The sequence below is a fragment of the Pseudorasbora parva genome, chromosome 20 (assembly GCF_024679245.1).
Source record: "Pseudorasbora parva isolate DD20220531a chromosome 20, ASM2467924v1, whole genome shotgun sequence".
Taxonomy (NCBI): Eukaryota; Metazoa; Chordata; class Actinopteri; order Cypriniformes; family Gobionidae; genus Pseudorasbora; species Pseudorasbora parva.
In genome coordinates, this window is record NC_090191.1 from 42405917 (window position 1) to 42428023 (window position 22107).

The 22107-nt window shown below is 41.2% G+C and overlaps 1 protein-coding gene across 1 annotated transcript in view; it reads left to right on the plus strand.

Moving 5' to 3' along the window:
- Positions 1-21646, plus strand: part of LOC137049544 (protein FAM180A) — a 28920-nt gene extending 7274 nt beyond the window's left edge. Inside the window, exons 2-4 of the mRNA XM_067428096.1 lie at positions 4208-4318; positions 15894-15991; positions 20218-21646. Coding sequence (XP_067284197.1) covers positions 4240-4318; positions 15894-15991; positions 20218-20547 — 507 coding nt within the window. The 5' untranslated portion in view covers positions 4208-4239 and the 3' untranslated portion in view covers positions 20548-21646. The remainder of the gene's footprint in view (positions 1-4207; positions 4319-15893; positions 15992-20217) is intronic.
- Positions 21647-22107: the final 461 nt, after the last annotated feature.

The window sequence follows — 22107 nt, forward strand, 5'->3', positions numbered from 1 at the left end:
GTTTTTTTGCAGTGGTGCGCAAATGAACCACTTTATAGTTCTTCTCTTATTGTTTGACAACTGTTTATTTCATAATTGATGAACTTATGAATTGATAAATAATGACACAATTGCTGCTTATTGCTTAAATTTATGGGGCGGCAGTGGCTCAGTGGTTCATGTCTACAAACCGAAAGGTTGGTGGTTCAATCCCGGTTCCACCTGACCAAGTGTCGAAGTGTCCATGAGCAGGACACCTAACCCCAGCTGCTCCCGACGAGCTGGATGAGCCTTACATTGCTGACATCGCCGTCGGTGTATGAATGGGTGAATGTGAGGCAAAATGTAAAGCGCTTTGGATGGCCATAGGGTCTGTTAAAAACGCTATATAAATGCAGTCCATTTACCATTTAAATTTAATTTGTTATAATTGATACATTTTAAAACATTAACAGTAATTATGTATTGCATAATCCAGTTAATAAGGAACATCCTCAGATTGTTATGATCAAATGTTCTTCCTGTAACGTTAATAGAGCGTTCGTTCAACGTTATCTGGCCTTTAATAATGTTCTCAGAACGTTCTGTCAAGGTTCTCTCAACGTTATGAGCAAACGTTCTTCCAGTAACGTTAATAGAGCGCTTGATCAACATTATCTGGTCTTTAATAATGTTCTCAGAACGTTCTGTCAAGGTTCCCTCAACGTTATGAGCAAACGTTCTTCCTGTAACGTTAATAGATCGTTCGTTCAACGTTATCTGGCCTTTAATAATGTTCTCAAACTGTTGTAATTTATAAATCATACCTGAAACATTACTAAAATGGAATATCCCCTTTTCGTACACATTAAAACATTAAAAAAACATTTAGAAATAACGTTTTCATAAAGTTAGCAAAATGCTCTTAGAACATATTTTTGTGTAGCCTGACAAGCCTGACCCACATCAAGATGTTTGGTCTGGAAACTCTCCATTGACAACTCAATCTGAGGGGCGGATAAACGGTCGTCTTTCAAACTCCCTCTGCACGCGATAGGATAGCGCTACAACCAACCAGAGCAACGAAGGTGAAGCAGAGCTCGCTGACAGATTAAACATTCGCCGTATCCGGTCAGCTAAACTCCGAACACATCTTCCCTTCTTCAGAATGACTTCAGTGCCGTTCTTTTCTCAGAGAAAAGATTAACTCAAGTCTTCCAGAGTCGCGGTCAAAGCTGATTCGACAGACCGCCGTTCGCCAGTTTCTGTGTTACTAGAAGCACGCAAACGCAACTCGGCCGTCGTCATTATGGCCCCGCCCACCGACTCTATACACGATGTGATTGGCCCGGCAAGAGTTAGGCGATTACAGCTCAGAAGGGTATTGAGAGTTGCTAGACGACACTCGCGGGCAGATTAGATTTGCTGCCGCTAGGGTGCGTCCAGATTTCTAAACTAATTTTTGTGTGCTCTAGCTATATAAATAAATCTCATTTTGTTAGCACTTTGACTTTATGTATAATGCATTATAAAGTTATTCATGATGTACAACTTTTTCATAAGTAGTTGTAACCAAAATCAAAAATGCATTATAATCATTGCAGATTCCTTGTTGCATCTGAAATTGTTTGTTTAATTGCATTATGCTATATATAGGTGTTCAATGAATACATGTGTATTATAACTATGGTTACAGTTATTCATGAGATCAGTGCATTATGATTAATGCATTCAAATTCTTCTATAATGCGTTATACATAAAGACCTTAAAGCATAGTTTTAGCAGAAATATCTTTGATATCTGAGGATAATATTTTGCAGTGGGATGCAGGGCTGTTCTGGGATCAGGTTCTTCTGCGTTTCCCTGCGCAGTGACCCGTGGCTCTACTGATCTCAGAGCAGCTGGGAAGCGTCTTGAGCGGCTCTTGTGTGAGATCTGAGCCATCTGTGAGCCGCAGGACATTTCCCAGCATCTGCTGCTCTCAGTGCAAACACCGGCGTGTGATGTGTTTTAATAAGCCGATCCGAGCTCGCTTAAAATCACACCAGGTGCTCTGCTTCTGCATCGACGCGCTGGCAGCGGCCCAGTGCTGTTCTCTTCACTAACATGTTCTCAGAACGTTCTGTCAAGGTTCCCTCAACGTTATGAGCAAACGTTCTTCCAGTAACGTTAATAGAGCGTTCGTTCAACGTTATCTGGCCTTTAATAATGTTCTCAGAACGTTCTGTCAAGGTTCTCTCAACGTTATGAGCAAACGTTCTTCCAGTAACGTTAATAGAGCGTTCGTTCAACGTTATCTGGCCTTTAATAATGTTCTCAGAACGTTCTGTCAAGGTTCTCTCAACGTTATGAGCAAACGTTCTTCCAGTAACGTTAATAGAGCGTTCGTTCAACGTTATCTGGCCTTTAATAATGTTCTCAGAACGTTCTGTCAAGGTTCTCTCAACGTTATGAGCAAACGTTCTTCCAGTAACGTTAATAGAGCGTTCCTTCAACGTTATCTGGCCTTTAATAATGTTCTCAGAACGTTCTGTCAAGGTTCCCTCAACGTTATGAGCAAACGTTCTTCCAGTAACGTTAATAGAGCGTTCGTTCAACGTTATCTGGCCTTTAATAATGTTCTCAGAACTTTCTGTCAAGGTTCTCTCAACGTTATGAGCAAATGTTCTTCCAGTAACGTTAATAGAGCGTTCGTTCAACGTTATCTGGCCTTTAATAATGTTCTCAGAACGTTCTGTCAAGGTTCCCTCAACGTTATGAGCAAACGTTCTTCCAGTAACGTTAATAGAGCGTTCGTTCAACGTTATCTGGTCTTTAATAATGTTCTCAGAACGTTCTGTCAAGGTTCCCTCAACGTTATGAGCAAACGTTCTTCCAGTAATGTTAATAGAGCGTTCGTTCAACGTTATCTGGCCTTTAATAATGTTCTCAGAACGTTTTGTCAAGGTTCTCTCAACGTTATGAGCAAACGTTCTTCCAGTAACGTTAATAGAGCGTTCGTTCAACGTTATCTGGCCTTTAATAATGTTCTCAGAACGTTCTGTCAAGGTTCCCTCAACGTTATGAGCAAACGTTCTTCCAGTAACGTTAATAGAGCGTTCGTTCAACGTTATCTGGCCTTTAATAATGTTCTCAGAACGTTCTGTCAAGGTTCTCTCTACGTTATGACCAAACGTTCTTCCAGTAACGTTAATAGAGCGTTCGTTCAACGTTATCTGGCCTTTAATAATGTTCTCAGAACGTTCTGTCAAGGTTCTCTCAACGTTATGAGCAAACGTTCTTCCTGTAACGTTAATAGAGCGTTCGTTCAACGTTATCTGGCCTTTAATAATGTTCTCAGAACGTTCTGTCAAGGTTCTCTCAATGTTATGAGCAAACGTTCTTCCAGTAACGTTAATAGAGCGTTCGTTCAACGTTATCTGGTCTTTAATAATGTTCTCAGAACGTTCTGTCAAGGTTCCCTCAACGTTATGAGCAAACGTTCTTCCAGTAACGTTAATAGAGCGTTCGTTCAACGTTATCTGGCCTTTAATAATGTTCTCAGAATGTTCTGTCAAGGTTCCCTCAACGTTATGAGTTGAACGAATGCTCTATTAACGTTACGGAAAGAACGTTTGTTCATAACGTTGAGAGAACCTTGACAGAACGTGTTTGCTGGGTAAGCAGTTAAAACTTGCTTTTGTTCTGATTGTAAAATGTGTTTATGTATCACTTAATATTTACATTCTTGTTAGTTGGACCCAAAAAGCATGTAGATGTTTTTTAATGTGTGATAATGTGGTCCGTTTGCTGGACTCATTGTCCTGCAGTCTGACGCCAGTGTAAACAGCCAGTTCGCTGGAACGACAGTCTCTGAATTCCTGAAACTGAAAACACTGAGACTGTTTTTTTTTTAGAGACGTCACAGATCTCATCTAGACTCAAAATGCCCTAAAAGTCATCCACAAAAAAATGTCAATTGTAGTTTTGTTTAATGATGATAACCCTGACGTAAGGCTGATGCAGACGAAAGAGCTGGTGCTGATGAACTTGAGATGAAACAGACAAACAGATTGTCTTTGAGTTCAATGACTTCCAGATGAAACACACACACATTCCAGCCCGTCGAAGAGGGAGGAGGAAGGAGTGTGTTGAGTCTCTCTCTCTCTCTCTCTCTCTCTCTCTCTCTCTCTCTCTCTCTCTCTCTCTCTCTCTCTCTCTCTCTCTCTCTCTCTCTCTCTCTCTCTCTCTCTCTCTGTTTATTTACAGTTCAGCGTGGCTGTCAGAAGAGTTGTAGCAGGATGACGGCCCTCTGGATTCTGTCTGTTTTTGGGCTGATGTGTCAGATGTCCATCACAGCGTCCCTTCACTGGAGGAGAGGTACATCCGTTATATATCCGTTATACAGTACAGGCCAAACATTTGGACACATTACTATTTTGAAAGAAGTTTCTTCTGCTCATCAAGCCTGCATTTATTTGATCAAAAATACAGAAACAAATGTAATATTGTGATATATTATTACAATTTAAAATGTAGTGTATTCTCCTTTAAATGCTGATGTATTTGTGTGCTCAGAGCTGAATGTTCAGGATGGTTCCTCCAGTCTTCAGTGATCATGATCCTTCAGAAATCATTCTCAGATGAGGATTCATTACGAGTGTTGGACACAGAGCTGATGATTAATATATCTGAGGAGTAAAAGATTTAAAAGAACTGCATTTATTCAGAATAAAACATATTCAAATGACATAAATCTCCTTTACTGTCAATTTGTATCAATTTAACAAATCCTTGCTAAATAAAATTATTGATTTATTTGAAAAAAAGAAGGAAAAAAAAGACTGACCAGTAGTGTATATTGTTGTTACAAATTTCTATTTTTAAAACATTTGCTTCTTTCTTAAATTTTAATTTTTTTGACTTTATTCATCTTAGTATTATAAAAAAAACTATAACAGGTTATGAGCATATATTAATCATCAGCTCTGTGTCGGGCACTCCTAATGAATCCTCATCTGAGAATGATTTCTGAAGGATCATGATCACTGAAGACTGGAGGAACCATCCTGAACATTCAGCTCTGAGCACACAAATACATCAGCATTTAAAGGAGAATACACTGAAAACCAATTATTTTAAATTGTAATAATATATCACAATATTCAGTTTTTTCTGTATTTTTGATATTTTTTAAATATAGAGATGCGTTCTGTTTTAATGTACTCAGTGTAACGTTACTTAAAATAAAAAGTTTAATAAACAGGTTTGAGGCTCTTCATTTCTTTTTAATTACCCACTTATGTTCACTGTTCTTTTTTATAAATACTTAGTATTTGTATTAAATCTATACTCATTTGAGTTGAATCGAAAATCGAATCGAGAATCGAAATCGAATCGATTTGAGGGTTTGTGAATCGAAATTGAATTGGTTTGAGGGTTTGTGAATCGAAATTGAATCGGTTTGAGGGTTTGTGAATCGAGAATCGAAATCGAATCGATTTGAGGGTTTGTGAATCGAAATTGAATCGGTTTGAGGGTTTGCGAATCGAAATCGAATCGGTTTGAGGGTTTGTGAATCGAAATTGAATCGGTTTGAGGGTTTGTGAATCGAAATCGAATCGGTTTGAGGGTTTGTGAATCGAAATCGAATCGATTTGAGGGTTTGTGAATCGAAATTGAATCGGTTTGAGGGTTTGTGAATCGAAATCGAATCGGTTTGAGGGTTTGTGAATCGAAATCGAATCGGTTTGAGGGTTTGTGAATCGAAATCGAATCGATTTGAGGGTTTGTGAATCGAAATTGAATCGGTTTGAGGGCTTGTGAATCGAAATTGAATCGGTTTGAGGGTTTGTGAATCGAAATTGAATCGGTTTGAGGGCTTGTGAATCAAGAATCGAAATCGAATCGGTTTGAGGGTTTGTGAATCGAAATTGAATCGGTTTGAGGGCTTGTGAATCGAGAATCGAAATCGAATCGGTTTGAGGGTTTGTGAATCGAAATTGAATCGGTTTGAGGGTTTGTGAATCGAAATTGAATCGGTTTGAGGGTTTGCGAATCGAAATTGAATCGGTTTGAGGGTTTGTGAATCGAAATTGAATCGGTTTGAGGGTTTGTGAATCGAAATCGAATCGGTTTGAGGGTTTGTGAATCGAAATCGAATCGATTTGAGGGTTTGTGAATCGAAATTGAATCGGTTTGAGGGTTTGTGAATCGAAATCGAAATCAAATCGGTTTGAGGGTTTGTGAATCGAAATTGAATCGGTTTGAGGGTTTGTGAATCGAAATTGAATCGGTTTGAGGGTTTGTGAATCAAAATTGAATCGATTTGAGGGTTTGTGAATCGAAATTGAATCGGTTTGAGGGTTTGTGAATCGAAATTCAATCGGTTTGAGGGTTTGTGAATCGAAATTAAATCGGTTTGAGGGCTTGTGAATCGAGAATCGAAATCGAATCGGTTTGAGGGTTTGTGAATCGAAATCGAATCGAATTGGGACATCTGAGTCGATACCCAGCCCTACTTATTAGGCATAATCGGCTGAAGAACGTGCATGTAAACGCCCCCAATGATAGCCTACTAAAATAACGCAGGTTTCCCCAGAAGCTTCAGTTTCTGACCTCCAGACGTGGTGAATGATGGATAGTTTGTGTCTGTTGTGTGTGGGATCATGTGACGTGCTAATCGTGTGAGATTGGTGACCTTGGGCTTTTACGGTTATATCTATGGAGTCCAGCGAGGGCCCAGATGACGGGAACCGATAGTGTCACGCCGGTGGCTCCACATCTCCGTTTATCTGCAGAGACATGCACTGCAAAAAAAATGCTTTCTTACTCAGTATTTTTGTCTTGTTTCTCGTCCAAACATCTAAAAATTCTTAAAACAAGAAGTATTTACTAGACAAACAAAAGTAATTGTCTTGTTTTGGGGAAAAATAACAAAAAATTGAGAGTTTTTACTTAAAATAAGCTCAATAATCTGCCAGAGGGGTGAGAAATATAATCTTAAAACAACATTATTTTACTCGCCCCATTGGCAGATTATTGAGCTTATTTTAAAGGTGCACTATGCAGTATTTCAGTAAAATATCCAAAAACCACTAGGCCAGTGTTATATATTTTGTTCAGTTGAGTTCTTATAATATCCCAGATGTTTCCAACTATGTGTAAATTGTGAGAAAATTGCTATTTTAACTGCGGACCGGGACGTGTCAGCGTAGCGTTTGAGGGAGTCGCCTCTCAATCGCGTCATATCTGCGCTACCCTCGGTTTCGGGTTTTATTTGGCAGGAGCGCTTTACTCTTAGCAGTGTGAACAAGTGAACGCACGGAGTAACGTCATAACATCATTTTAAACATATCTAATATGATAAACAGAGCTGCTTTACCTTATACTCATAACCGGAAAAGCGGAAGTGCGTGCGCCCGGCGACTGTGTCCCGTCCCGTCATAATAAAAGTCCCATTTCTCATAAGGCGTGTGTGTGTGTAACAATCTCTCCAGCGGCCGTGCTCAGCTCCACAACACTCGATCCTGCTCTGCTTTACACTACGTTAATAACCGCATCCATGAACATGATTTCTGCCCGAGTCCTATTTTCCACCGGCTGTGAGGTGAAGACCACATGTCCCAAGATGCTGCGCTCACACTTGGTGTCATCAAACTACGCCTTTGTTTTGAATAGATGCCCTCCAGTGGACGGAAAGTTGCATAGAGCACCTTTAAAGGTGCCATGTGTAAAAATTGAGGTAAAAATATTCAATAAATGACCTACACGCATCAAAAGAATGAGAAGAAATAAGGGCGATGATGTCATTAAAAAAATGTCAAGTTATAGTGCTGCAGAGATATCAACCGTAATTAGCAGTAGCGTTACTAGCCCCGGCCGACAGGTGTCGTAATACCAGTCTCGGCCATGGGAGGCGGTATGCGGCCAACATAACCACCAGCCGACCTGGCGTACCTGAACCTGATGTCAATCGTGTGGAGAGTACAGCCCACTACTTCAGTTCAGTTCAGGGAAGAGAGCGGACGGATGGCCGAAGCCCTTGGCCCCTTAAATGTATCTGATATGATAAAAAGAGCTGCTTTACCTGACCGGAAAAAGCGGAAGTGCGCGCGACTGTGTCCCGTCCCGTCATAATAAAAGTCCCAGTACGAGCCGTTTAGAACAGGCGCCCTCCAGTGGACGAAAAGTTGCATAGTGCACCTTTAAGCAAAAACTCTCTTAATTTTGAGTTATTTTTTCCCAAAACAAGACAATAATTTTGGCTTGTGTAGTAAATGTTTATTAATTTAATTTTCGTATATATTTAGGCTAGAAACAAGACAAAAATACTAAGTTAGAAATGCATTTTTTGCAGTGTGCCATTAGATTCCTCCACAAGCTGAGCTCTGTCCTATGGCAGCAGGCTGAGCCGCGGGGTTTGTGTTTGGGCTGAAAGTCAAGCGTCTATAGAAGTGTTTGTGGGATTAGATGAGCCGTAGCAGACAGAGATGTTCAGCTACCCGAGGGGAGTTTCAGCTCACGGGTCCTTTAATCAAAACAAAGTGCTAATGACACACACTCTGAGCGTTTTACTGGAGGTTTACTGATGAACAAATAAAGGATGTTCACTGGCTCTGAAGTCACAGCGAACAAAAAACATTAAGTTATTCTGTGAACATTTAAAATGTCAATTTAAGGCAACGTTCCGTTTTATAGTTCTTCAAACATTATGGGAACATTACTTTAGAATGTTCACTGAACGTTCCAAAACAAGTTTACATTTTAAAGGGCCAGAACACACACATTCACACACCAGTCTCGTGTTCATCTTGAGTATCTATAGAGTCGTGTTGATCCTTCATATCTCACAAGAGTCTTTAGTTTATCATATTTATAAAAGACAGAGACACTGAACCGATTCTTTCTGAAAACAGCCGAGTCCATGGAGGCGTGCAGTGGGCGGAGCTAAAGACACACACACACACACACACACACACACACACACACACACACACACACACACACACACACACACACACACACACACACGTTGTGTTTCCATGTTTTTTGGGGACTTTCCATAGGCGTAATGGATTTCATACTGTACAAACTGTACATCCTATCCCCTTACACTGCCCCTGCCCCTAAACCTACCCATCACACACACACACACACACACACACACACACACACACACACACACACACACACACACACACTGCCCCTAAACCTACCCATCACACACACACACACACACACACACACACACTGCCCCTAAACCTACCCATCACACACACACACACACACACACACACACACACACACACACACACACACTGCCCCTAAACCTACCCATCACAGGAAACATTTTGCATTTTTACTTTCTTAAAAAACTCCTTCTGTGTGATTTATAAGATGTTTTCCTCATGGGGACCAAAAAATGTCCCCACAAGGACAAGGATTTCGGATATAGCCATCTTTGTGGGGACATTTTGTCCCCATAACGTAGGGATTACCAGGCCCCACACACACACACACACACAAACAGATCATGGCATTACCACTGGATAACTTCTCGATTCACTATACGATAGGTGTTGTTCACATTATATGCACTTACGTGCCAATGCCAACAAAACACACACATTTGCTGCAGTTTCACTCACCGCCTGTGGTTTTCACTCATGACTGGGAACAAACACACACGCACACACACACTCGCAGAACTCCGGAAACACAAACTGCATCCACTCTTCCCTTAACGCTGGGTTATTTGGGAAGCTGAACAAGGTGATATTTCCCTCACACCAGAAACACACACACAAACACACACACACACACACACACACACACACTTCTTTACTGGGATTGTTGATCTTGTGTCTAAACGCACAATGCCAGCACCGCCACCGACCCCCGTAACCCGAACGAAGTTCGTTGGTGTGTGTGTGTTTGTGTGTGTGTGCGTGCGTGCGTGCGCTCATCCGGGAGAAGTGCCCATATAAGGAGTTCCGCCCTATATGATGTCATACAGGGCCATACTCGGAAAAACCCTTCCCGAAACTTGTTTGAATCCTGAAGGAGTGTATTCAACACAGAAATACTCTGTCATACGTCCAACTCGTGTTTTGAAATGTTGTTCATGTTTATCTTGAGAATCAACTCTAAGAGCCCTATCCTGCACCCAGCGCAATTGACTTTGTACACCGACGCATGTGTCATTCCTATTTTGCACCCGCGCAAAGCGCGCTTTTCCCTCCACAGAAGCACGTCGCTAAACTAGTGAATGAACTTGCGCTCCCTGGGCGGTTCAGTGCAAAAAAGGAGGCGTGTTCCGGCGCAAACAATCCCTGGAGCTATTCTGCTGTTCCATTAAACAGATGCACCACTGACCAGAATAAACCCAGTCTAAAGTCAGCGGCGCGTTGCGCGTTGTTCATTATGCTATTTTAAGGGCGAATGCTTGACCATAATGTATAGCGTGCACAACGCGCATACACTCTGCTCATGTAATCTACACAGATGCAAGAGTTATTTTTGCAAATCATAAATTGTTACACTAAAAAAAATATTAACACGAGATGACGGAAATCATTGTGGTGTGCCACGAAGATGTGAAAAATAGGCATAAATCTAGCGTACAAATTATTCAGGCTAATTGTAGTAATTAAGGATCAGACCTGTTTGCCCAATAGTGGCAAGACATATATGAATATAAGGACATCTGACACATTGGTTTGTCCGTCAAGAACCAGGAAAAAAATCGACTGAAAAACTGAAAAAACTGAAACGCTGAAAAATTGTGGCTATTTCCTCCCACGCCTTTAACCGACGCTATTTTGGGTGTGTTTCTCCCATCCCCATACAACACAACTTCTCTGTCAAATACTGTTATAATGAAAGAGTCTCTTAGTCTTCTGGTCATCAAGGCTGCGTTTATTTGATAAAAAATACAGTAAAATAGTGAAATATTATTATAATGTAAATCATCAGTTCTCTATGTGAATATATAGTAAAGTGTAATTTATTCCTGTGATCAAAGCTGAGTTTATCATCATTACTCCAGTCGTCAGTGTCACATGATCCTTCACTAATCACTCTCATGAGGATCTGATGATCAACACACACTTATGATTATCATTATCGGAGTTGAAAACAGTTGTGCTACTGGATAATATACTGTGTGTGTGTGTGTGGCCTGGTAATCCCTGCGTTAAAGGGACAAAATGTCCCCACAAATATGGCAATATCCGAAATCCTTGTCCTTGTGGGGACATTTTTAGGTCCCCATGAGGAAAACATCTTATAAATCACACAGGAGGAGTTTTTTTGAGAAAGTAAAAATGCAGAATGTTTCCTGTGATGGGTAGGTTTAGGGGTTTTGTGTGTGTGTGTGTGTGTGTGTGTGTGTGTGTGTGTGTGTGTGTGTGTGTGATGGGTAGGTTGGTTTAGGGGTTTTGTGTGTGTGTGTGTGTGTGTGTGTGTGTGAGCCTGTTTATGTGGTTTATGAGGACACAAATTTGTATAACTACATGGGTATTACACTATAAATGTGGTTTATGAGGACATATCAAATGTCCTCATAATTCAAATGGCCTTAAAAACACTAAATGATGTTTTTTTGAGAAAGTAAAAATGCAGAATGTTTGCTGTGATGGGTAGGTTTAGGGGCAGTGTATGTGTGTGTGTGTGTGTGATGGGTAGGTTTAGGGGCAGTGTAAGGGGATAGAAAATACGGTTTGTACAGTATAAAAACCATTACGCCTATGGAGAGTCCCTGTAAACCACATAGACCAACATGTGTGTGTGTGTGTGTGTGTGTGATGGGTAGGTTGGTTTAGGGGTTTGTGTGTGTGTGTGTGTGTGTGTGTGTGTGTGTGTGTGTGTGTGTGTGTGTGTGTGTGTGTGTACGAGATATACTTTGTGTATTTTTATATTTGAAGACTTATACTAACCCCTTTGCCTTTTATCTCTTAATATCTAACAGAGGCACCTTAAGTCCTTAGAGAAACAGAACACACAGTGTTTGTGAGATTTTAAAGGGTGAAGTTTGTGAAGGGTGACCGACACACATCTGCAGCTGATCGCTCCAAACAGATGTGGAATGCCTGTGATGTCCGCGACATCCTGAGCTAATCAAACATGTGACCCTTCAGCTTCCAACTAGTTTTCGGTCTAAGATGGTTATTTCCAACTGTTTCCCTCGTCTAGATTAAAGGGATAGCTCACCCAAAAATGAGAGTGTGATATTTATCTGCTGACCCCTGGTGTGTCCAACATGTAGGTGTGTGTGTTTCTACAGGAGAACACAAATGAAGATTTTTTTTTAACTCAACCGTTGCTTATGGTGCTGCTTCATTTTTGTGGAAACAACCATACCATTCTAGAAAAATTATTACTTTTATTTATCAGACATGCATTAAATTGATCACAAGTGATATTTTTAATATACAAAAGATAATAATTTATTTAATAAATGCAAATAATTGCTGTCCATTGAACTTTCTATCCATCAAAGAATCCTGACAAATAAAATGTGGGCCTATCATGGTTTCCACATTTTTTTGGATAATAATCATAAATGTTTCTTGATTATAAAATCTTCATATGAGAATGATTAGTGAAGGATCATGTGACACTGAAGTCTGGAGTAATGATGATAAAGTCAGCGTTCAGTTTCCATGTAAATACTCTTGCCCGTGACTTTAAGAGGCGCGCTATCAACCGAGTTTACTGTCAACTTGCCCACCGCCGCGCATGTAACGCCGGTTCGAATCCCGCTCGGAGCGGGTTGACTAGGATCCGTGAGACCCAGTTAAAGTACGGGGGACGAAAATACATTTTATTAAAAGTAATCTACGCCCATGGCGTTCCAGGCTGTTGGATATAGCGTTATATTTGAGGTAAAAAATGATATAAATACGGCTCGATTTCTTACACAAACTGATGGTTTTGTGTCTTAAGACATCAGTGTGTCGTCATGAGCCACAGGGCTCTTTGTGCATGTTGTCTAAGCATGTTTCTCTTGCTCTCATAGAATTGTTGCCCATTCACATCATTATATGACCGACACACAGCAACGGCTGAGTTAAAATCTTCATGTGTGTTCTACTGTAGAAACACACACACCTGCATGTTGGACGCGCTGGGGGTCAGCAGATAAACATCACATTATCACGTTTGGGTGAGCTATCCCTTTAACTAGTTAACTTGACTAATTGGTTGTTGAATGACTAAATCAAATATATCACCTTGCTCTGCATTATTCGTGCGCGATTGCTTTCTGCAACAGTGCGTCACAGATGTGGCTCCATCAGATCCGTGTCTTTCGTCTGCAGGCCTGTAATGCAGATGTTAAACACAGCTGTCATGATGGAAAGAGACCAATATCTCAAAGCGACAGGCGCTGCGCTGTCAGTCATCCGCTGACATGCTCACGGACAGCCAATCACACGCAGACGTGCAGCTGCTTAACACATGTGCTGCCAAAACATGTCAGTGTGTTCACAGGCCGCTGGAGTGCCTTGAAACGCACAGCATTATTCAATGTGTTGACGTAATTTCCACTGAAACAGAAAGACCGTGCCAGGCATATTAAACAGCTCCTCCCCCTTTTTTTTAAAATGGCCAATAGCATTTAATTTATATCACAGCTGCAGTTTCCTCCTAATCTGTAACTGATTCTCAAACTGTTTCTCCTCCTTATCTCCTACATATCGCTTTAAAATATAATTCTGTGCAGAATTCAGACGTGTGTGATACGTTTTCTGGCCTGTCATGACTCTGATCGTTTAACGTTCAAAACGTTAGCACAGAAAACATAATTTATACATATCGTTCATGTGGTGTATTCTCCTGAAACATTTCAGTTTTAGCCTACCTGGCCTAATTTTATTTATTTTTATTAATGTTACTACATAAAGGCCCACTGAAGTGCCTTAAAACATGCCGCATTATTGAACGTCTTGACGTAATTTCCCCTGAAACGGCTCCAGCTGTAAGAAGCTCCTCCCCTTTTTTGAAACAGCCAATAGCGTTTCGTTAATACACAGTTTGACTACAGCGCTAGAGCGGACCTTTCTGTTCGGTAAAGCCAGTTTCCTCTAACACTGTTTATCATCATAATCTCCTCCATATCGCTCTGAAAGCATTCTGTGCAGAATTCAAACGGGTCGATATGTTTGTTGTCTGTGCCGACTCGCACATATGATCCGCGCTGCGCTCTCGTGTCTGTAGTCTAGATTTAGACCAGAGCCGTTGGTGTGTGTGTGTGAAACTAACGTGAAAACAGACTTCATTCGCCTCAACTGAACGCATATTTACACTGAACCGTTTCTTATTGCATATATAGTGTGCTATGTGCCTTTCACCATGTAGAAATTATTAAATGTGTGAACAACTGACAGCAGCTTCAGCAGTGTAGGGGGCGGGGCTTTAGATTCTAGAGAGCATTTTGATTGGACAGAAGATTTGATGAGAAAGTGAAGTCTGCGATGATCTGAGATCTGAGATTCGTTTTAAGGGGGGGGGGGGACACTCAGTTTCAGTCAATCTCACGTCAATCTTGAGTACCTATAGAGTAGTATTGCATCCTTCATATCTCCGAAAAGTCTTTAGTTTTATTATATTTATAAAAGAAATATAGGCTGTACCGAGTCTTTCCGGAAAAAAACGAGCGCCTGGATGGGTATTTGGCAACATTTGTGTGTGTTTACTCGCAGTTTATGAGGACATGATTCAGTTTATGGACTATTGTATGCGACTAGACCTTAGCAGTAGCAAGCAGAACGGTTTAGCACGTCAGACTAGTGTAACGTTATACAGAGAACAGCAATGGAGTCCGTTAGCGCATTTGAATGACGAAGCACGCGATCGTGTCGTTTACTGATGTTTACTCACGCGACGATAGCCGACAGCACAGACATCTGAAGCAGTTTAACTCACCGGCTGCTTCCAAAGCAGGACCGAACCTTTATCGCTGGGACCGCTCCGTCAGAAACACACTTCTTTGGTATGATTTGGTGAAGTCCTGACAGCAGTGACCGTGGAGATCCACTTTGCGACGCGACTGAAGCGATGTTGTGAAGCTTCCCGTCATTTCTGCGTTCAAATCGGTTCAAATGCAGCGCTGCCTTCCCAGAATGCTGTGCTGAAGCGTTGAAGTCGCTCGACGTCACCCATAGGAATAAAGTGGAGCGCGGCGCGTCAGAAGTGTTCACGGAGGACTGGATCTGCAGCTGAGAGTGTTTATGGGCGTGCGTTTCCTCTCTCGCTCTAGTCACGCGCGCGCACCCTACCGGGAGAAGAGCCGTACGGCCCATACAAGGACCTTCCGCTCTATTAACGTCAAGCCGACCCATACTCGAAAAAAACTCTCCGAAACTTGTGAGAAACCAGAAGGAGTATTTTTGACACAGAAATACTCCATCTAACGTCCAACATTAGTTTTTGAAACTTTGTCTATGTTTATGTCTTTAACTGTGTAAAAAGCTCAGTATGCATGAAATAGCATTTCACCGCCCCAATGGAAGTGAGAGACTGTACATTTTGAATGCTCATATCTTCTAAATGCAAATTTTGTCATAGTTTTGGAACATACCAGCTCATTAATAACTTTAAAGCTAACACAGTCATACTAAAAGCTAAAAAACGTCAATTTTGATTTCAGTGGACCTTTAAGAATGTTTGGAGAACATGTAACATGCAAATGAAATGTTCCCGTAACGTCCGCATGACATTTTGAACATTTCAAAAGATGTTCTTACAAAAACATTTTGTTCGCTGGGAAATGAAAACATTCCCAAAATCACATTTGACGGGTTTTCACTGCTATCATTCATAGTTTTGTCTTATGTGCATTAGGTTTTATGTTGTTAAATGAATGTTTATCGCATTATTTTAGTGTTTTGTCAGTATATTTTAAAGGTAAAGTGTGTCAGTCACATGACCCATGATTCTCTCTGTCTCTCAGCTTTGTACCCATCGGCCTTCAGAGTGAAGCGCGGGACGCCGGCCCTGCTCAACCCCTCCTTCCAGAAATCTGTGGAAGACGCCAGCCTTCTCTACGAGGTGCCATGAGATTTACCCTTATGACAGAAATATCACACATATGATATCCGTCCAACTCAATGTTTACTTGCAGTGCTTTACACAATACATATGGTTTCAAAGCAGCTTTAAAGGGATATTTCCCTAAAAAATGTAAATGTGATGTTTATCTGCTGACCCCCAGGGCATCAACATGAGGTGTGTTTGTTTCTTCAGGAGAACACAAATTAAGATATATATTATGTAGGTGCCTCATTCGGCTGATCTGCGCAGGCACTAATGAGGATCTATATATATATCTATGATCGCATCGGTCTGACCTTATCAGATGGCAGTAATAGCGGATGGGAACACTAGATGAGATTCGTCTGGATTTGAGGTAAAAATATAACTTAATTACTGTTGTGTGTCTCACAGAAACCGATCGGTTTGTGTCTTAAGACATCAATGTGTCGTCATGAGCAGCAGGGTTTTGTGCATGTTGTCTAAGCATGTTTTTTTTAACTCTCATAGAGTTGTCACCCATTCACATACATTATGACTGACAGACTGCAACGATTGAGTGTTCTACTGAAGAAACACACACACCTACATGTTGATGCCCTGGGGGTCAGCAGATAAACATCATATTTTAATTTTGGGGTGAACTATCCCTTTAAGGACATGCTTAAAGGGTGTGTGAGCATCTATTGTAATCGTTTGCGTTCTCATTCTTCTTCTTCCGCTCTTCAGTCTATGACAGCCAATAGAACCGATTGTGGGAACGTTATGAAATGTGGCACACAGCAAGAGGACTGTCTGACCTGTCACCATAGCAAATTTGGAGTCTCTAACTCAACCCCTCTAGCGCCACCAACTGTCCAAAGTTCCACTTATCCATAAGAATGTAAGAATGGTATGAGCAAACGTTCTTCCTGTAACGTTAATAGAGCGTTTGTTCAACGTTATCTGGCCTTTAATAATGTTCTCAGAACGTTCTGTCAAGGTTCCCTCAACGTTATGAGCAAACGTTCTTCCAGTAACGCTAATAGAGCGTTCGTTCAACGTTATCTGACCTTTAATAATGTTCTCAGAACGTTCTGTCAAGGTTCCCTCAACGTTATGAGCAAACGTTCTTCCAGTAACGCTAATAGAGCGTTCGTTCAACGTTATCTGACCTTTCATAATGTTCTCAGAACGTTCTGTCAAGGTTCCCTCAACGTTATGAGCAAACGTTCTTCCAGTAACGTTAATAGAGCGTTCGTTCAACGTTATCTGGTCTTTAATAATGTTCTCAGAACGTTCTGTCAAGGTTCCCTCAACGTTATGAGCAAACGTTCCTCCTGTAACGTTAATAGAGCGTTCGATCAACGTTATCTGACCTTTAATAATGTTCTCAGAACGTTCTGTCAAGGTTCCCTCAACGTTATGAGCAAACGTTCTTCCAGTAACGCTAATAGAGCGTTCGTTCAACGTTATCTGACCTTTAATAATGTTCTCAGAACGTTCTGTCAAGGTTCCCTCAACGTTATGAGCAAACGTTCTTCCAGTAACGTTAATAGAGCGTTCGTTCAACGTTATCTGGCCTTTAATAATGTTCTCAGAACGTTCTGTCAAGGTTCCCTCAACGTTATGAGCAAACGTTCTTCCAGTAACGTTAATAGAGCATTAGTTCAACGCTATCTGGTCTTTAATAATGTTCTCAGAACGTTCTGTTAAGGTTCCCTCAACGTTATGAGCAAACGTTCTTCCAGTAATGCTAATAGAGCGTTCGATCAACGTTATCTGGCCTTTAATAATGTTCTCAGAACGTTCTGTCAAGGTTCTCTCAACGTTATGAGCAAACGTTCTTCCAGTAACGTTAATAGAGCGTTCGTTCAACGTTATCTGGTCTTTAATAATGTTCTCAGAACGTTCTGTCAAGGTTCTCTCAACGTTATGAGCAAACGTTCTTCCAGTAACGTTAATAGAGCGTTCGTTCAACGTTATCTGGCCTTTAATAATGTTCTCAGAACGTTCTGTCAAGGTTTCCTCAACGTTATGAGCAAACGTTCTTCCAGTAACGCTAATACAGCGTTCGTTCAACGTTATCTGGCCTTTGACAATGTTCTTAAGATTTGGTACATCATTCTGAGTCATGCGATACCCAATTTTCCCATATCGGCCATTTGTGGGGCGTCAGCCATTTAGAATTTTGTCAATAAAATTATATATTTAACGAAGGCATTGGCATATCGTTATGAAACTCCGTATGTTTTCTGCTCAATTCCTCCGTGCTCCAGGTTTGGGGAAACTTTCAAAAATGTACAAAACTGCTAATAACTTTTGATTAAATTTGCCCATAGTAAAGATTCTAGTCTTAATAGATTCCGTGGGTCATGCTGAGACCATAGATACAAATTTTGCCATATTTGTCCGAACTTCCTGTCCGCCATTTTGATTTTATTTCTAAACCTATTTTTTCAAACTCCTCCTAGATCGTTTGTCCGATCTTCACCAAAATCAAATTGTATCATCATCAGACTGTGCCAACAACAAGTTATGGATTTCATGTCAATAGACGAAGCCATTTTCATATAGCGCAACAACAAATTTGAGGAATGATGCTAAAAGGACTCTTTAGTCATCTCACTTTGACCACACCACATCAATTTGGTCATAGTGCCACCTATTGGTTGAAAGTAATAAACCATTACATTATTTTATCAGTGACTATATTTATGATTTTTTTGCCATCTTGCCTACAGTCATCTTAAAATGCCTTTAATTGCTCAGTGTTACAGTTCCTCTGATGCCCAGCCATGACCATGACTTATTGTGCCTTCTGTGAGATTTTTAAATTACCCACATCTCACATCCGTCTTCTAGAGATCTCACAATGTCTCCAACACTTTTAATATGAGCTCAAAGTTTCAAAATAGCTCAAAGTTTTTCTTCTAAGAAGAAATTTAGGAGAAGCTAAAGTTTGCAGAGCAATGAAACTGTCCTCTGTGTTGTTTATCTGCCGTGTTTAATGTGGTTTTCGGCATCGTTCGCTGAATGAAGGAAGCGATCAATAGCTCAGCTCTTATTATCTCTTCATACGCTTGAGTTTATTCAGTTATTGAGTTGTGCTGAGCTCTGCAATCTCTCCAGCTGTCAGATCCTTCAGCGGCTCCATACTGAGAGATAAACAAGATCTCCATTATAGATTCAATCCAAAAAACAAAAAAGACATTAATATTCCAGCGGTGTGGTCTGCATGACTCCAGCTGATATCTGAAGACTGATGATCGGCCTCGTCATGCACTAAAGACAGATCGAACAAGACATCGGACTGAACTCTCATCAGACAGCAGATATTCATCCACCATAACAGCTGTTTTAATGAGTCGCTGAATGTCACTGAATCAATGCCAATGCGAATCAGTTATTTTGCATTCATGTGCCTCTTTTAAATTGGTTTTGAAAGACTTAATATCATCAGTTTGACAGCACTGATAATATCAGATGAGAACAAAACTTGATCTCCGTAATGACACTATTGTCTTCTGTAGAGCTGCTTCATAACCGAATCAAATTTGCTTCATAATGGATGAACTTTGCAACATTGACACTATTGAACTGAGCTAGTAGAGCTGCTTTACAGCTAACAGGAGACGTTCTGTCAAGGTTCTCTCAACGTTATGAGCAAACGTTCCTCCAGTAACGTTAATAGAGCGTTCGTTCAACGTTATCTGGCCTTTAATAATGTTCTCAGAACGTTCTGTCAAGGTTCTCTCAACGTTATGAGCAAACGTTCTTCCAGTAACGTTAATAGAGCGTTCGTTCAACGTTATCTGGCCTTTAATAATGTTCTCAGAACGTTCTGTCAAGGTTTCCTCAACGTTATGAGCAAACGTTCCTCCAGTAACGTTAATAGAGCGTTCGTTCAACGTTATCTGGCCTTTAATAATGTTCTCAGAACGTTCTGTCAAGGTTCTCTCAACGTTATGAGCAAACGTTCTTCCAGTAACGTTAATAGATCGTTCGTTCAACGTTATCTGGCCTTTAATAATGTTCTCAGAACGTTCTGTCAAGGTTCTCTCAACTTTATGTGCAAACGTTCTTCCTGCATCAAATGTGCATCAAGACCTGCAGTGTAAATGCGGCCTTAATGTTTGAATTGAATGTTTAAACCATTCAAAAGTTTTAAAAAAATTAAATAACTTAATTTGACCGTAGGCAAAACATATTTTTGTTATTTTCGGTGTTATTTCTTCAGTATTTTTGGTCGTCTTGTTCTGCAGGTGTTGTTGTCGGGCGCGTACATGGATGCTGCACGCGGGACGCTCCACGTATTGGATCGGGAACTGGCGTCCATGAGGAAGCTGGAGGTTCTGGAGGTCCTGTGTGAGGACGTGCTTCCCAGAAGCCTCTCTGAGATCCAGCGGCTCAGTGCTCAGCTGGCTCTGCGGCGTGGCTCGCTGCGGATGGAGGACTTCGAGCGCACGGTGCTCACTATGGTGTTTATGGCACAACAACTCCAATATACCGACCCCGGCCACCAGAGGGAGCTGTGGGCAAACGCACTCCTACAACTGTATAAAGCCATTAAAGAAGACCTGCGGCCAGAGTGAGAATAATGCAACCCTGGCTGCGTCCGAAACCTGGAATATGCTGCCTTCGGAGGACACATTTGAAGGCAGGACAGACTGATCTCATGAAATGGTGTATGTATGATACGCCGATTCAGATGCCATTTTGCCGTGCTGTCAAGACGCATAAACGCTTTTATCAACGCCATTTCATTCCATCCCCCTACACTGCCCCTACCCCTAAGCCTACCCAACACACACACACACACACACACACACACACACACACACACACACACACACACACACAATTGTTTTTGTGACATATGGGTACATTCCATAGGCGTAATGGTTTTTATACTGTACAAACTGTATTTTCTATCCCCTTACACTACCCCTAAACCTACCCATCACACACACACACACACACAAACACACACACACACACACACACACACACACACACACACACACACACTGTCCCTAAGGCCCCGTCCACACGGAGACGCGTTTAGCTGTATACGTATAAATTTTGTACCGTATCAGCGTTTCGTCCACACGGATCCGGCGTTTTAGAAGCATGAATCCGATATTTTTCGAAACCGGGTCCCAAAGTGGGTAAATCTGAAAACGATCATCTTCCGTTGTCGTGTGTACAGCGAATCCGTATATTTTCTGAAACGGTGATGTCATCACACTACGTCCAGCTCGGTGAAGAGGTAAGGGATACAACTACGGGCTCTGGGCATGAGCTCATCAATATCGCCTCATTTAATGACCGTATCTGCAGTACTGTAAGGGTGTGTTTAGGGTAGGTGTAGGCATTAATAAAACACATCTGTTAAGTAGCAAATGTATTTATTGTTATTTAATTGTGAGATTTTGCCTCACCTCCGACCACTGCTATACCCCTGCTAGCCACAACTCTTCTGCTCTGTTTTTAGTGTATTTCTGTGGCAGAATTACAGCGCCACACACTGGCCTGGCATGCAAACTACATCGTTTTTAGTCAGTTTTCGTAATCTCGTGTGGACGCAGATATTTCTTGAAACGAGGGAAAAAAAAGATTGGATTGGGAAAGCGCTGGCTTCGTGTGGATGAGGCCTAAACCTACCCACCACACACACACACACACACACACACACACACACACACACACACACACACACACACACTCCCCCTGCCCCTAAACCTACCCAAGAAACATTCTGCATTTTTATGTTTTCAAATAAAACATATTTTACTATGTTTCAAAATCCATTTACCTTGTGGACACATACACACACACACACACACACATAATGGTTTGTTTCGGCGTAGACATTCACGCGGAATCACACGGCGAGACATCCGCGGATAGCTCAAAATGCGTACATGTAACCGTATGCTTCTTTTAGTCTGCGTTGTGTTGGATATCAGTGAAGAACAACAGGAGATCGTCGGATCGGGTCTGCATAGAAAATGTATTTTTATAAAGACAGGCCGTCACGACAGCTTCAGCTCATGTTAGCGACACTCTTTCGTTCGGGAGAAAGACAGAAAAGACCGCTAAAAGAGCAAACATCCCCTCACCTCCTCACAGACCCTTTTTTAATGTATTTT